This window comes from Physeter macrocephalus, chromosome 4 (assembly GCF_002837175.3).
Source record: "Physeter macrocephalus isolate SW-GA chromosome 4, ASM283717v5, whole genome shotgun sequence".
Lineage (NCBI taxonomy): Eukaryota > Metazoa > Chordata > Mammalia > Artiodactyla > Physeteridae > Physeter > Physeter macrocephalus.
In genome coordinates, this window is record NC_041217.1 from 142054117 (window position 1) to 142071495 (window position 17379).

Consider the following 17379-nt stretch of genomic DNA (forward strand, 5'->3'; position numbering starts at 1 on the left):
ACAGACAGTTTCTACTAATTTCTCCTTTGAATGGACCATACTTTTTGTTTCCCTGAATGCCTCACAATTTGTTTTTGAAAAATGGACATTTAAAATATTACAGTGTGATAACTCTGGAAATCAGATTCTTCCCCATTACTCATGGTTTGTTTTTGGTGCTCTCTATGGGTTGTTATTTTCTGTTTGTTTAGTGACTTTTCTAAACTATTTTTGTAAATTTTTTTCGTCATGAGTGGTTTCTATCTTAATCTGCTCAGGCTACCATAACAAAATACCAAAGAACATATATCTATTTGTTCACAGTTCTGAAGGCTGGAAGTCTGAGATCAGGGTGCAAGCATGGTTGGATTCTGGTGAGAACTCTCTTCCTGATTTGCAGATGACCACTTATCTCTTTGTTCTCACATGGCATTGAGAAAGAGATGAGAGAGCAAGAGCAGCCTCTCTTTGTCTGTTCTTATAAGGGGCACTGATCCCATCCTGAGGGCTCCACCGAGTCCAAGTTCACTCTGCTCGCCACATGACAGGCCAATAAATCGGGAGACGAGGTGTTGAGACAAGGAATAGCGACTTTATTCGGAAAGCCGGCAGACCGAGAAAGTGGCAGAATAATGTCTCAAAATAACCATCTTATTGGGGTCTAGATGCCAGTTTCTTTTATAGAACAGAGAGGGAGAGGAGGTGAGGAAGTAAAGTAAAAAGGCCATTTATCTTGCAGAATAGGAGGGGAGGTGTTAATATCTTCTTTTCTGCAGCCTTCACAGGTGGGCAGGGTCCGATTGTCTCCCTTTGAGCTGAACAAAGGCACTTTAGTTTAACATTCAGGCAGAGGCGCAGGGTTCCCTGAGGCAGGCCATCATGTATTATTATAATAACAAAATCAATGAAAAGCAAAGGTTAAAGTCAAAGAAACAGATACAACATGGAGTCAAAATTGGCTCTTCGCTGTTACACACCTTTATGACCTCATCTAAACCTAATTACCTCCCAAAGGCTCATCTCAATGTATCATCACGCTGGGCCTTAGGGCTTCAACATATAAATTTGAGCGGGGTGGGGGAACATAAACATTTAGTATGTAACAGTGTCTGAAATCTCTTTTTCTTTAGTTGTGGTCTGCTAGTGTTGTGAGAGAGATTTCCTGAACATGTAGAGTAAAAAAGAAAATAAGAAGAAAGAAAAAGAAGAGAAGGAAGAAAATCCTTTCCTAGCCCTTGTAAACTGGCTTTGTGTTGGGGTACTCTAACACTCAGCTAGGCTGTTTAAAACTCTATGTTAGCCTTCATTTCCTGCTTTTGCTGAGCGTAGAGATGAGCCAGTAGTTTTCTCTGAGTAGGGGTCCTGCCTTGGACATGTGCATGCCCTTCTAAATTGCCCAAATGTTTTTCAGTGCCCTAATTTCCCAAAGAAACTCACTTTGCAGCTTTTCCTCCAGGGTTTGGACGTGTCTGTTGTTTGACTCAACTGTAATATTTTGTCCCAGGTGGCAGTGGATTTTTCATTTGCCTTAAAGTGTTTTTTTTTTTTTTTAAGTTTATTTATTTTTGGCTGCTTTGGGTCTTTGTTGCTGTGTGTGGGCTTTCTCTAGTTGTGGTGAGTGGGGGCTACTCTTCATCGTGGTGCATGGGCTTCTCATTGCAGTGGTTTCTCTTGTTGCAGAGCCCGGGCTCTAGGCACGCGGGCTTCAGTAGTTGCAGCACGCAGGCTCAGTAGTTGTGGCATGTGCATTCAGTAGTTGTGGCATGCAGGCCCTAGAGTGCACAGGCTTCAGTAGCTGCAGAACGTGGGCTCAGTAGTTGAGGCACACGGGCTGTAGGGCGCTCAGGCTCCAGTAGATGTGTTGTGTGGGCTCAGTGGTTGTGGTTTGCGGTCTCTATAGCCCAGGCTCAGTAGTTGTGGTGCATGGGCTTAGTTGCTCCGCAGCATGTGGCATCTTCCTGGACCAGGGATGGAACCCATGTCCCCTGCATTGGCAGGCAGATTCTTAACCATTGTGCCAACAGGGAAGCCCCAGCCTTAAAGTGTTTTTGAAGAATTGCCCCCTGATAGCTACTTTTCTGTCTTAAGTGCGATCCAAGTTGATGAAACAAAGGAGAGTGCCTTCAGTCAGTCCTTCATGTAGCCCGCCCAATAGGTCACAAGAGACAAACATTCTTTGAGAACAAAGTCTTCTCGGCTCCCTCTAGAACCTGGGTCCAGGGTCCAACCATTGGAATGTAGGCTAGTGCATTCAAGACTGCTCTTGAGCCAAGAGTGAAGAAGGGGAAATAAAAATGCCTCAGGGTTTTCATACTGTTTTTACAATAAGTCACCTTTTTCTTTTTTCAGCATTTGCTTGGTTGACATATAGCTTTGACTGTTTTCCAGAGTTTTGGCAAATTTGATTCTGACAGTTTTTGCTCAATTTTTTCATGTTTCTATGGAGGGATGGGCTCTTGGAAGTACGTCCTCCACTGTGTTTTTGTTTATTTTTTTTTAAGACAAATGGTGATGTCATTGAAGGAGGTGTACTTTTGCTTGTGCTTTCTGATAATTGCTGCTGTTAGGCTTGCTCTGTACTCCCTGTAGTTTTTCTTTCTGCTTCCTTCTGTGTAACTTCTGCCCTACCTTAACTGTTCTCAGTAGCTTTTATTAATACTTTCGAGCCTTTGGTTTATCCTTGTCTTTTCACGTAGCTTAAGATGAAGATTGCATTTTTAAATGTCTTACTTGGTTGCCCTTTGTTGCTTTTTTATGTTATTCAGGATTCAAACTGTTCCTTTACCCTGCAAAACTCCCTCTTGGTGTTTGTAGTCAACCCCTATTCCCACCTGATAACCCTAGTAATCATTAATATGTCTCCTGTTCTTTGCCTTTTCTAGAATGTCATATAAATGGAATCATACAGTGTGTAGCCTTTTGAGTCTCGCTTTTACTTAGCATTTGAGGTTTATCCACATTGTTTTGTGTTGTTGGTAATTTGTTCATTTTTGTTGCTGAGTAGTTTTCTATTGTATGAATGTACAGTTGAAGGCCATTTGGGGTGTGGTCTCTTTTCAGCGATTATAAATAAAGCTGTTATAAACATTCATGTATAATTTTCATGTGAACATAAGTTTTTATTTCTTTTAGGTAAGTACCTAGGAGTGGGATTACTGTGTCATAACTTTCTAAGAAACTGCTAATCTGTTAGCACTGTATTCCAGAGTGGCTATATCATTTTGCTTTCTCCCCAACAGTATATGAGAGTTCCAGTTTTTCTGCATCCATACCATCACTTGATATTGTTTGTATTTTGGGCTTTTGTCACTCTAACATATGGAAATGGTATCTCTGTTTGTTTTGCATTTCCCTAATGACTAATGATGTTGAGTGTTTTTTCATGTCCTTATTCTCATATGTATATCGTCTTTGGTCAAGTTTCTGTTAAAATCTTTTGCTACTTACAATTTATCTAAACTGAGTTTTGAGAATTTAAAATTCTTATATTCTGGTTATTAGTCCTCTGTTATATGTGTTTTGCAGATATTTTCTCCCAGCGTGTGGCTTGCCTTTTCATTCCCTTAACAGTGTCTTTCAAAGAGCAGTAGTTCTTTTTTTTAAAAGCTTCTCTTTATTAATTCTCTTTTGGCCTCACCACGCAGCTTGTGGGATCCTAGTTTCCCGACCAGCGATCGAACCTAGGCCCTTGGCAGTGAAATTGCGGAGTCCTATGCCAGGAAATTTCTGGGTAGTAGTTCTTAATAAAGTCCACTTTATCAATTTTTTGGATTGTACTTTTGCTGTTGAATCTAAATGTCACAAAGATTTCCTTCTATGTTTTTTTCTAGAATGGCATTAGAAATTGAATGAGTCATATATGTAATTAAAAATTTTTTAGTATCCACATTAAGAAGCATAAAATGTAAAAGAAACAGGTGAAATTAATTTAAACATTTATGTTTTATTTAAGCTAATATATTTTAAATGATCATTTCAACATTTATTCACTAGAAAAATTATTGAGATACTTTACATTTTTATTTTTGTACTAAGCCCTACACTGGTGTGTGTTTAACGCAACACATCTTAACTCAGTTGAGCCACATTTCAAGGGCTCATTAGCCATATCTGTCTAGTAGCTACCATATCTGACAGCACAGATCTAGAGGCTTTGTAGTTTGGGGTTTTACTTTGGGTTATTTATTTATTTATTTAGGTATGTATGTATTTATTTTCCACTGCGTTTGTAACTAATATAAAAAAATTAAGAAAATAATTCATTCTCACTTCTCCAATGGCTCTCATCCCTCCCTCTTGCCCGCACAACTCCTGACCTATTTCCTCAGGGCCAGTTTAAAACTGAACCTGTTCACTGCCATTTTCATAGAAAACAACCAGTGCCAGGGATGTAGGAGAAGAAGGTTGGAAGTGGGCAAGAGTACTGCCCAGGTTCTAGCCAAAGGTAGGCCAAGTGGAGATTCAGAGTTCAAACAAAAGGGCTGGTGGCCTCACAGTGATGTAGTCTAAGTAAAACGGGCTGGAGAGGAGATAGGGTAGGCCCATCAGAGGCTTTAGAGGACATCTCTTGGGCCTGTGTCAAATCCAGAGAAACTGACAGTAGAAGAAGAATGGGGAGGGCCAGGGAGGCAGTCTTGTGGAAAGTTTCATAATTCTCCCGTGTTGGGAGGTGGGGAAAGTCTAGAGGGTACCAGTGGCCTCACTGAATTTGGCAGAAGAACGTACTCAACTGTTGGAAGTCACAAAAATGCCGTGGACACTAAGAAAGGCTACGAGGGGATGTACAGTTTCACAAAGTGCACTGACCACAGACCATAGCAGTGGTGATCATGCTATTGACACACAAATTACGAAACCCCAAAACAGGAAGTGTAGCATTTTAGGGAGTAACTCTGTACCAGTCATTTAAAATTGACCCCAGGTCAGACAACCTGGTGAGTTTCACAGAGCAGGTGACAACATTGGGGGTAGGGGTTGTGACAAATAATGGACTTAAAACAAGCAGCTAGAAGAAGGGAGTGGTAGGAGACTGCTCTACGGCTCTCCGGAATCAAGGGCAACACTGTGGGCTCGGTGGACAGATGAACAAGAAACAGCACTAAAGAGGTTTCCTGTTCAGCCTTCCATTGGCTAGGGGGAAGAGGATCCAGGAGGCAGTTGAATGGAGCAAAGATGGGGTCCTGAAGATGAGACTCTGGAGGCTGGATCAGAAGAAAGAGTGCACACCGTGCACCAGTGATGAAACACAACTTTGGACCCCACATGGGGGAGGTGGCCATGGGGATAGGTGTCACTGACTGAGGGTGGTAGTTGGAACAGCCCCACAGTAGCCATCACAGGGCCACAGGGAAGTATATGGCCACTAGGTCACAGAGGGCTCCTTCAAGCCTGGATGGGAAGGCACAGTCTCACAGAGGAGGTCCATGGACTCTGCGTGGTAGAAGGCACAGAGCTCAGTCCTCATATGGACAGTGGACCTTTTTGGCAAAGTGCCGACAGGCAGGGAGGTTGAATCTGTCTTCCATAACCTGGGGTCCATCCTTGAATGGGCAGGTATTCCTGATAATAGACCAGCTCTTGAGGCTTTGAGGATTTCTCCGCTCTTTGTGAAAGCCTCCCTGGAGGGCTCTCCATGGCCTGGTCCAGGAAAAGGAAGTTTAACATTGGCCCCTCCACCAACTATGACCATATGAGCCAGATTTGGAGCTCAGCCCTCCCCCAAATTCAGCCTCTGCTCCAGGGTGGAGGTGGGAGACTCAGCAGTGGTGGAATCATTGGTCCCCTTGACCCTGGAGGACCTCTGTGAAGAGCTGATTTGGGGTCACCGGGGTTTCCATTGGTCATGATGGGAGGGCCCAGGAGGCTGGGTGGTCCGATGGGACTTTAATCCCTCTCCAGTCTCTTCCTGTTCTGGCAGTGGGGGCTGCTGCTGACTCTGCTTCTTGCACTTCAGCATTGTGGTTGTGGCAATGGCTGCAGCGGGGTGTTCGTCTGTTATTATTTTGAGTTAATTTTTGTATAAAGTACAAAGTACGGATTGAAGTTCATTTTTAACACATGGCTGTCCATCAGAAGCTCTTTAATAAAGTTGTTCTGGGCAGTTAGAGATATAGAGATCATCCTGGGCTCCAGACCTCAACATTTAAACATATTTTATTACTTTATTGTCTTTTATTTCAGTGTAATGTAAATTTACGATGTAATTAACAATTTTCAAACCATCTGTGTAAAATGCTTAGAAGTTTTAGGCATTTAGTGTATTGGCTTTATTCATATACCTATTCAAACTTAAATTACACATTATGCTGTTTATTTATTTTTTAACACTAATTAACTTCTCCATTCCCAAAATCCTATCTAAAATTCTTCCTTTGTTTTTAGGCATGTACTGGCATTGAAAACATTGATGAAGCTATTACATTGCTTGAACAAAATAATTGGGACTTAGTGGTAAGTACTTTCTTTTTTCTTTTTTCAGCTTTATTGAGATGTGCTTGACATACAAGATTGTGTAAGTTTAAGGTGTACAACGTGATGACTTGATATACATATATATTGCAAACTGATAGCCACAGAAAGGTTAGTTAGCACATTCATCACCTCATGTAGTTCTTTTGTGTTTTTTTTTTTTTTGGTGGGAACTTTTAAGATTACTCTTTTAGCAACTTTCAAGTATATAATGCGGTATTGTTTAACTATAGTTACTATGCTGTACATTGGATCCCCAGAACTTATTCATCTTATAACTGGAAGTTTGTACCTTTTGACCACCTTTATTCATTCTCCACCCACACCTGCCAACTACCAGTTTACTCTGTTCTTATGATTTGGTTTTCTTTTTAGATTACACATATAAGTGAGATCATGCAGTATTTGTCTTTCGCTGTCTGACTTATTTCAAGTACCTTTTTCTTTATATGACAAGTAATGAAATTTTATGTATTCTTGAATGTCTTTAACATTCCTTATAGGTAGTTCAGCATACCATACATAGTCCGTCTATAATTCTAACCTGAATGAATAAAATCTAAATGTTGTATTTTTAATATGAAGTTCCTATTTAGTTTAGTATTAGATTAATAAATTATTATGAAATCTTAGGTAATTTAAGTTATTTTTAAACTTCTCTTCTCTGACTGTATATGAAGGTTTGTCTTCCCCTGTAGTATTGTGGTGGAGATTGGAAGGAGAGAAAATTATTTGAATGTCTGAATAACTCTACTTGATGTTTCTCCTTCACTTCTTGGGGTCGGGGTAGGGAGTCTCACTGATGATTACTCCTTTCTAAAGCTGTTAAAGAAGTGGCATTCTGCTGTGGCTTTCCTTATGAACTTCAGGCAGTTTATTATAGAAGTGGTTTAGTTTTTTTAAGGGGGGGTGGGCAGTAACTCAAAAGGCAAGGCCCAGCACAGCACAGCACTGCACATTGACAAAACTGTAATTTATTTACAGTTGCAAAGCAAACTAAAAATAAATTGTACAACAGTACAGGAACAGTATTGTGTTAGGATGACACAGAGGTCTCTCCATACCTTTGAAATCCGAAAAATGTCTAAATAAGAATTTTGAAGAAGTGCTAATTTTTGAAAGTCAAAACTCAAGGTGTATAATTATAGAGCTGAGATTAGTTGTGTAGGTATATTCAAGTCCATACATGGATTTACATAATCAACTGTTAATAAGCTATTTGTTTTGTGTAGATTTACCACTATTAATTTTTAAATTCAAAATATAAAAAAACTTTATCTACAGCTTGTAAAAGTAATAACTCATTATAGAAAAATGAGAAAATGTATAAATTTACAAAGAATAAATTAGTAATCACCTTTAATTCCATCACTTAGAGATAGTTATTGTTTAACATTTGTGGGTATATTATTCCAGAATGTTTTGTCTTAATTATATGATTAAAATTAAAAAAAAATACAAATTAGATTGTTCTATTCCTACCGTTTGTAATCTGCCCTTTTCACTTAACAACCTATCATGAATGTCTTTCTATCCAAGTAAATGTGACCGTTCATCATTCTTATTTAAAAAAAATTTTTTTTATTGTATTTTTTATTTTTGGCTGTGTTGGGTCTTCGTTTCTGTGCGAGGGCTTTCTCTAGTTGTGGCAAGCGGGGGCCACTCTTCATCGCGGTGCGCAGGCCTCTCACTATCGCGGCCTCTCTTGTTGCGGAGCACAGGCTCCAGAGCGCAGGCTCGGTAGTTGTGGCGCACGGGCTTAGTTCCTCCTCGGCATGTGGGATCTTCCCGGACCAGGGCTCGAACCCGTGTCCCCTGCATTGGCAGGCAGATTCTCAACCACTGCGCCACGAGGGAAGCCCCCCATCATTCTTTTTAATGTTTAATGTTTGGATGGTACTTCATGGTATGGTTGTGGCATAATAATTTTACCATTCAGTCCTTTGCTGTTAGACATTTAGAGTTTTTGTGGTATTTTGGAGTTATACACATTAGAGGACATTCTTGTACATTCATCCTTGCTTACTTAACCTATTGTTTTCCTAGAAGACATTTAATAAATTCAATTAATAATTGAGTGGGTCAAACTGTACATATTTTTAGGTTTTTGGATACTTATAGTTATATTGCCTTCCAGGATGGTTGCACTAATTTAAATTTCTACCAACTATATAAATTTTTAAGATTGCCTGTTTCATTAAACCAGTGCTATCTTATTTTTTCGTGTTCTGGCACTTGTCAAAATTTACAAATATTTGTATGGCCTGACTTCAAATCCATCCTTTTATCACTGTGTTATTCTCTTAACAAAGCACAGTATAGTGACATATTCCTGATTTCTGTGTGGGGGAAGGTGCAGCAACTTATTTGGAATGATATCACCAGGTTTCTTGTCTTGAAACTTCCTTTGCAATAGCAAGAGCATTGCTTTATTTAGTATGTATATTCTTAGGCTATCTCTTGAAGAGGCTGGTGCAGGTTATTGGTTGAGGTTAAAAATCCCACCAAGCCACTCTTGCATGGTACTGATGAGAGATATATGGGCTGGAGTAAAGGGAGATTGTAGACTAGGAGTAATGGACTACAAGTCTCTGAAGTGAGAATTACCATTTTGGGGGGATGGATATAAGTTCTTTCCTTATCTGCTTTCTATTGGTCCATGTTCATTAGTTTTGAAGGTTAAACATTTATTGGTTCTGGATATTTCCTCAGTACAATAATCTATCTAGAGTATTGCAAGAAGAGAATTTTTCCCAGATAGTGTTAAATAATTGAACGGTACAGGTATTCTCCAACTGTTTCTGAGTTATTTGATTTAGGAAAAATATTAAAATAGCACTTGAGCTAAAAACACTGGTGCTATATTTCTGCAGAAATGCAATCTTATCCTGTGTTGGGCCCAAGTAAAAGCATCAGGCTATTTTTCATAGTCCTAAACTTCGGCTTTCTTTTGAAATATATGTCCTAGCTGGCTTTTCTTGTAAATAATGCACTTTTATCCACAGTAAACATTTGCTGTGCTGTGTAAGTATCTTGCTTTATAAAATTTCTCACTTTCCTTGTTCTTATATAGCACTCACTTTACATTGTGGGTTTAAAAAAATAAAGCAAGTATTTTGAATAACCCATTACTAATTCAAACTTTCATTAGGATCATGGAACTTTTTACATGGTGTTTTTAATATTTTGCCTGTGCATTATATTTTGTGTTTGTAAATTATAATTATCACTGCTTTGTATTTTATGGGCCTTGTGGAACAGTTTGCATAGTTTGAGTTTTTAACTTAGGACATGTCTGTATTTTAAATTTTCTATACATATCTGTTAGACTTCTGCAGTGTTTTTGTGCATATTTTGCTAGAGATGTGTAGAGGAATGTGAGTTAGGCATCACAATCTGGAATTGTGATGAATTAAAAAAAAGTCCAATAACAGAAAACTCATTCTGTTGGTACTGAATGCTTACAGTATACCCAGATTTATGCTAGATACAGTGAAAGCTTAAAAACATGTTAACACTATATGGTGTCTGACTTTGAGAAGTGTACTGAAAAATTGATAAGACAGGTGGTCTCTTATACATGTATATTATACTCAGAAATGGGAATAACTTCCTGAAAAAGTAATGATTGCAAATATTTTTGCTATTTTATAGATTTAGACACACAGATAAAAAAGTGTTCTATACGAAAATATAGCCCAGTCCCAGCAACTTTAGTCGTTAGTCTTTCCCTGATACTGTACATTATTTTCATTATATAGTTAACCACAGAGCAGTGCTTCCAAACCCTATGTTTTAAGTACCCTACAATTGACTACTTATTTGGGGGCAACTGCAGTTTGGGTTATAAATGCTAAATTCTGAAAACAAAATAACATGAACTTTAATACTATTGGTAAGCATCTTGGGATACTGATTTACTTGACATGAATCCTCCTCATACCTCCATCTTTTTCAGACTTTCATTTTTCACATTGTCCTGCACTTTTAGTTAGGAGAAGATTAATGTCATTGCAGTTGATTCCTTCATTGCAGACAAGTATTTTCAACATACATCCAGAAAGATGAATACCTGAGGGAGAATTATTAACAATCAATTAGAATTTTTTACCAAAGGATTGCCTTCTTACATGGAAGCATGCTACATCATCACTATATATTATAAATTCTAAATCTGGGCTCCAGAATTGACCCACTGGTCATTTTCTGTTTTCAATATAGAAGAATTTGGGCCAGTGGAGAATAGAAATCTGTACAGCTCGTGTTAATTTTGAGTAATCAAACTGTGAGGCAGCTAACTCTAGTGGTGAATCCATTGCATTCATCTTGAATCAGGAGCCCTGGCTTTTCAAAACTCTTGTCATTATTTTATTGAGTATGGCCTAGGCTAAGTTAACTTCTCTCTGAATGTCATATAAAATAAGGGGTTTGGGCTAGTTTATACTCAAGATCCCTGATACATGAAATATTTATGAAGAATATTTATGTCCTAATTTCTTTTAATATTCTACAAAAGCAGTCAATTATGAATAGTAATACAAGTAAACATTTTAATGGAATTTTATAAGTTTGAAACACTTGTATGTATACCATTTTGATTAATCCTTTGAACAACTTTTTGACGTAGATAATGGCCAGACAGGATGCTGTGCTAATTGTTTCATGGAAGGTCTGTATATATGAAACTCCTTCAATAAATTAAAATTTCCAGTAAGCTCTAGGAGATCCAGGGAAGGCTATTTGACGTACACTTGATAACCCAGTGCTAAGTGAAATAAAGTACAAGTAAACATTAACCTAGCCATACTGCATTTTAAGCACTCTATGCTTTAGGAAATGATTTTTGAACTTTGCACTCAATTTCTGCTCTGATTTGCTGCCTGAGGTGACATAGCTGCTCTGCTGAAGAAAGACTCTATTCAGAGTGCTTGTATTTATCTTTAACTGCATGTCCCAACTTAGGGCAAAAATGAAACAAATAAGCCTATCCAATTTTGTATTGTTACTGAATTTCTAGTCTTCAAAGATAATTTTGTATTAGTAGAAGCTTATAATAAAGTCAGTAACTCTGAAGAGTCAAACCCAAGGAAAATTATGCTCATAATCTGTCTCATTTTGAGATTCATTGAGGTGCTCTGAGACATTTCCATTCCACCAGTTTTCACTTTTGAAGAAATGTGTTTTAATACTTACCCTGAAATGCCTTAGAACAATTTCTTCTACTACCCTACTCAGAATGTGGCTATAGAGTTCCTCGAATGTGCATTGCTCTGCTATCAATACTTTATACAGTGTTATGAACACCTGCAGTTTTATGAATGAACTAGTCTAACCAGTGACATAATGAGTCTCTGTCGTCAGAAAGCAGCCAAACATTGAGTGCTGCCCTTCATCAATGGCCATTAGACACTGGCTTATATTTGCACAGATCTTTGCTGTGACAAAAGAGATGTTACTGTGAAGGAGTATCTCATCGTATCAATTTCTCCTCTTTTGCTATAGTCTTCTTTGTTTCCCTTGTTTTCAAGGGACTGTAAGCCCCTTAAAATTCTACAGAAGTTTTCAGTTTCTCAGTTTGGCCATCATCCGTTCTCCTCTACCATCTCTCCTTCTATTGAGGGTCTACTTTGTGCTAGGTATCATGTCAAATGATTTACATGCATTATTTCATTTAATCTTCACAGCAGTCCCCAAAGGTGATTAGGTAGGTATTATCTTTATTTTACAGATGAGAAACTGAGGCCCAGTGTTTTAAGTAAATTGTTCATGCTCACTCAGCTGATAAGGGGTAAAACTGTGATTTTGAACCCAGGTCTCTCCATAAAAATTTTAATAGCTTTAAAATTGTAGTTTAAGGTTATTAAATTTTCCATACCCAGTGTGTTATTCTTTTCTGAATTCCTATACTTTTCTTTCTACCACTCACAACTAATTTCACATTGTCAAGTGAAAGAGCTTTTGCTATAGTTACATACTAGTACTTTAACTATGTTTATGCTTTGCTTTCAAATAGCTTCTAAGATTCTAGAGGAAAGGAGTTATGTTTCTTACTAATTTTGTCTTGGCACATGGTAGTTGCTTAATAAAATATTTGACTGATTTTATTATTAGCATACTTACTTTTAAATCTATTTTCCATTTCCATTATTTGGATATTTGAAAAGTCTTTGCTGTTAAGACTCATGACTCTTACTGCTATCAGTCTTCCTTATCTGGCAAACATAAGATTTGAGGAAAGAGGGAGGCCCATATATGCAAGGAATAGGATTGGGCTGATTTCATTATCTCACGGATAAAATTTAGATGGTTTCTTCCTGTTTTAGCTTTTTGAGAAATATTATTCACAAATAAATCCTTTTCTTTGCAATTTTTTTCTTGGCATCTCAAAAAAATTTTTTTTCTCTCCTGTTTATTTCTGGTTGTACCATTCTACTCTAAAGAAAGCTCATCATATCCAACCTATTTGAAATTTTTCATCAGTTCTGCCTCTCAGGAGAAAACTAAGTGTGATAAAAGAATGCTATTACTTAATGTATAATTAAGTGGGTATGAAAGAATTGTTTTCTCCCTTTCAAAGGAAAACTTAAGTTTTTACAAACATGAAGTTCTCAGTTTACTAAACTTTCAGTTAGTGGTTCACATTATCAAATCAAAACTCTTTGAGGTCCACATTTTTTCCCAGACTGCAACTTGACTTTCTGCTTATTTTTTCATTGGTTTTTGCTTCATATGTTGTTACTTTTCCTTTGAATATAATATAGTTCTAGAATTACTTTACTGCGTGAACCAAACATCTCCTCTTTTATAAAACCTATGGTAGATAATAGTTCGGAGGCTTTAAGACCTAGTAGGAATGGTGTGTTAATCCCCTAGCAGGAAGTGATATGCCCATTGTTAAATGAAATTTGGAAATGTGGCTAATGTTTATTGATTTCTAGTACTACTTATCTAACCTGTGCTTCAGAGCACAGTTAAACTCTTTAAATGAAATATGTAGTAAGGAGTCCCCTTACTGCTATGAAACTAAGCTGAAGGCTTTATGCTAATTCTGAAAGAAGTAGTATATGCTACTTATGATTTGAACGTTTAAAAGAAAATAAAAATTTCAATGGTTTTGTTTTTAAAATTGTTCAGTGTAAGCGGATATTTTGATCTTGATATTTTATAAAGCTTGCTAACCTACTAGTTAACTTGATTTAAAAAATGGTTGTTTTTTTCAACAAGTTGCCTTGATATGATATTTAACTAATTTATTTCTATTACTGGAAGTGGTTTAAACAAAATACCATTGCAGCAAAATCAGTGGTTTAGTGGTTATACCTGTAAATGTGATGACTTGCAGTTCTTCCTGCTGGTTTCAAGGATCAGCTGACATAAACCAGTGTGTGCTTGGAAAAGAAAAAATAATATGGCATTTAAAATTCCTACTTTTACAACTTTATACTGATAATTTTTAATAATTTGCTACTTAATGGTAATATAATTTTTTAAAAATTTTAGTTGTATTTCTATCTTTAAGTAAAATGGTACTTAAAATGTTCACATAAGAACATTTATATTTCCTTCCTATATATCCCGAGGTTCTCATTTTCTTCATTCCCTCTTATTTATTTTTCTTATTAAAATTTTTTTTTTCTAGGTGAGTATGCTTAGGGTCTACTCTTAACTTCATTCTCTTTTAATATTCTATTTTTGTGTTTTGTTGTTTGGTTTAGTTTTTTTTTAACTTGATGTTTTAGTAATTTTTAAGTTATATATTGTGGGGTCCTCATCTAATACTTCTTTCTTTCTTGGGGATGGATTTCTCTCAAACACAAACTTGCTCTATGTCTTTAATAAAATCAAAGCCAAGTTTAAAATCTCTCTCCATGGTAAATAGTGATAAACATAGTTTCATAGTTCTTCACATACCGAGGCACTCTAAGATTAACTATGCTCTGTCTATATCCATTTTAGTTACAGGAAACTGAACAGTGGAGTTGTTCTTTGAATGCCTCTGTTACAGAATTTGGGCCATCTTTCTTAGCTTAATGTTGAAAGCCCTCTACCATTTAACACTGCCTCTTCATTATGAGTGAGTTTCCATAACTCTGGAGCCTGTATGACTTAATACAGCCAAACTAGCCTATAATGTGCCATATGTATTCCTACTGCCAAGCTTTTGCTTCTAGGTCTCCCATGAATTTTTTCCCCTCTTCCTTGATGACCATCTAGATGTCATCCTTCCTTTTAAGGCTCACCTGAAGTCTAATCCCCTCTATTCCCTAACAGCCTCTTCTCTCAATAGGGACACCTGTCTCTGAAGCTTCGTATCCCTTGTTGTGGTACTACTTTTATAACACTTAGCTTTTACTGTATTATTCCCCTTCCCTTCACCCCAACACATGCTTCATGTGTGGCGCGTGCACACATACACACTGAAAGAGAATGTGAAATAATTGTTTAAAGAATTAAAATTTACACATCCAGTTAGGGTGTGTAAGGAAGTTATATGGATAAGCATACACTTTCATAGATGTAGCTGGGAAAATGTATTACATGATACCTTTAATAAATCCTTGGCTAGTAGCTATGTAGAAGAGGTCTTTGAGAATATCTTAGTCCTTATTTATTGCCACATTATTACCTACGTGTTGGCATTTTTTGACTTTGTTATTTTTAAACCAGGAAGTTTATTATTTTTTTCTTAATGTCAAAATTGAGATATTTTAGGTACACCGCAAGTCTAATAGCACTCTCACAAATTCCAGGCTTGAATTCTGGGATTTTTTTTCTTAGTAATTGATTTAATGTATAGAGGATGAATTTTTAAAAATGTATAATGACTGATAACAGTGTGTGTAGAATATGAGAATGTCTAAAAATGCTAGGCATTTACAGAAGAGTTGCAAAATAATGCAGGGTTCTTGATACACTTCATCAAACTTCTAATGTTAACATCTTGCATAATTACAGTATAATTGGTATAGTACTATTGGTAATTTTGGTATAATACTATTACAATAGTACTGTTGTACTATTGGTACAATACTATTAACTAAACAGCAGACCTTATTTGAATATAACTAGATATTCTATTAATGTACTTTTTTTGGTTCAAAATCTGATCTGAGATCCACAATGCATTTAGTTTTCATGTCTCCCTAGCCTCCTCCAATCTGTGATTTAAAAAAAATTTTTTTTTTAATTTATATTTTATTTATTTATTTTTGGCTGCATTGGGTCTTCGTTGTTGTGTACGGGCTTTCTCTAGTTGCTGTGAGTGGGGGCTACTCTTTGCTGTGGTGCACTTGCTTCTCATTGTGGTGGCTTCTCTTGTTGTGGAGCAGGGGCTCTAGGCGTGCGCGGGTTTCAGTATTCTGGAACACAGGCTCAGTAGTTGTGGTACACAGGCTTAGTTGCTCCGTGGCCTGTGGGATCTTCCCGGACCAGGGCTCGAACCCGTGTCCCCTGCATTGTCAGGCGGATTCTTAACCACTGCGCCACTGGGCGGGGGAGTCCCCAGTCTGTGATTTTATTCCTCAGCTGTTCTTTGTTTCATGACCATGATACTTTTGGAGACCACAACACTTCAGGCATTGTGTAGCATATTCCTGAGTTTAGATTTGTATGATGTTTTCTCATGATAGACTGAGCTTACACATTCTTGGCAAGACTACCACAGATGTAATTTAGTGCCTTTCTCAGTGTAACAAGAGGTACATGATGTTAATATGTCTTGGGCTTCCCTGGTGGCGCAGTGGTTAAGAATCTGCCTGTCAACGCAGGGGACACAGGTTTGAGTACTCATCCGGGAAGATCCCACATGCCATGGAGCAGCTAAGCCTGTGCACCACAACTACTGAGCCTGTGCTGTAGAGCCCGTGAGCCACAACTGCTGAAGCCCATACGCCTAGAGCCTGTGCTTCGCAACAGGAGAAGCCACTGCAATGAGAAGACCGTGCACCACAGGGAAGAGTAAACCCTGCTCACCACAACTAGAGAAAGCCTGCGTGTAGCAATGAAGACCCAATGCAGCCATAAATAAATGAATGAATGAATGAATGACTGTCTTATTATTCTTGATGTTAACTTTGACACTTGGTTAAGATGATGTCTCCCAGTTTTCTCCACCTTTGTAATTAGTAAATATCTTGTGAGGAGATACATTGAGACAACACAAATATTCTGTTTTTTTTTTTTTTTTTTAATTTAAAAATACTTTATTGCTGGGACTTCCCCAGTGGTCTGGTTAAGATTCCACGCCTCCACTGCACGGGGCATGAGTTCGATCCCTGGCTGGGGAACTAAGATTCCACATGCCGTGAGGTGTGGCCAAAAAAAAAAATTTTTTTAAACCCAAACAAACCTTTATTGCTAAAAAATTCTAACCATCAGCTGAGACTTTAGTGAGTCGTAGCAGTACCATCAAAGATTACTGATCACACATCACCATAACAAATAGAATCTAAATGAAACAAACAGTTTGAAATATTGTGACAATTACCAAAATGTGACACAGAAACACAAAGTGAGCAAACGCTGTTGGAAAAATGGCACCGAGAGACTTGCTCAATGCAGGGTTGCCCCAACCCTTCAATTTGTAAAAAACACTGTATCTGCAGCACATAATAAAGCAGAGTGCAATTAAATGAGGTCTGCCTGTAATTCTGTTTCAATATCTGGAACTTCAATTTTTTTTTACAAATCTTAATTGGAGTATAATTGCTTTACAATGCTGTGTTAGTTTCTGCTTTACAACAAAGTGAATCAGTTATACATATACACATGTTCCCATATCTCTTCCCTCTTGCGTCTCCCTCCCTGACACCATCCCTATCCCACCCCTCTAGATGGTCACAAAGCACCCAGCTAATCTCCCTGTGCTATGTGGCTGCTTCCCACTAGCTATCTGTTTTACATTTGGTGGTGTATATATGTCCATGCCACTCT

At 37.6% G+C, this 17379-nt stretch overlaps 1 protein-coding gene across 1 annotated transcript in view; it reads left to right on the top strand.

Moving 5' to 3' along the window:
• FAF1 (Fas associated factor 1) overlaps window positions 1-17379 on the top strand; it is a 534086-nt gene that overhangs the window by 109785 nt on the left and 406922 nt on the right. Inside the window, exon 2 of the mRNA XM_024119653.3 lies at window positions 6361-6429. Coding sequence (XP_023975421.1) covers window positions 6361-6429 — 69 coding nt within the window. The remainder of the gene's footprint in view (window positions 1-6360; window positions 6430-17379) is intronic.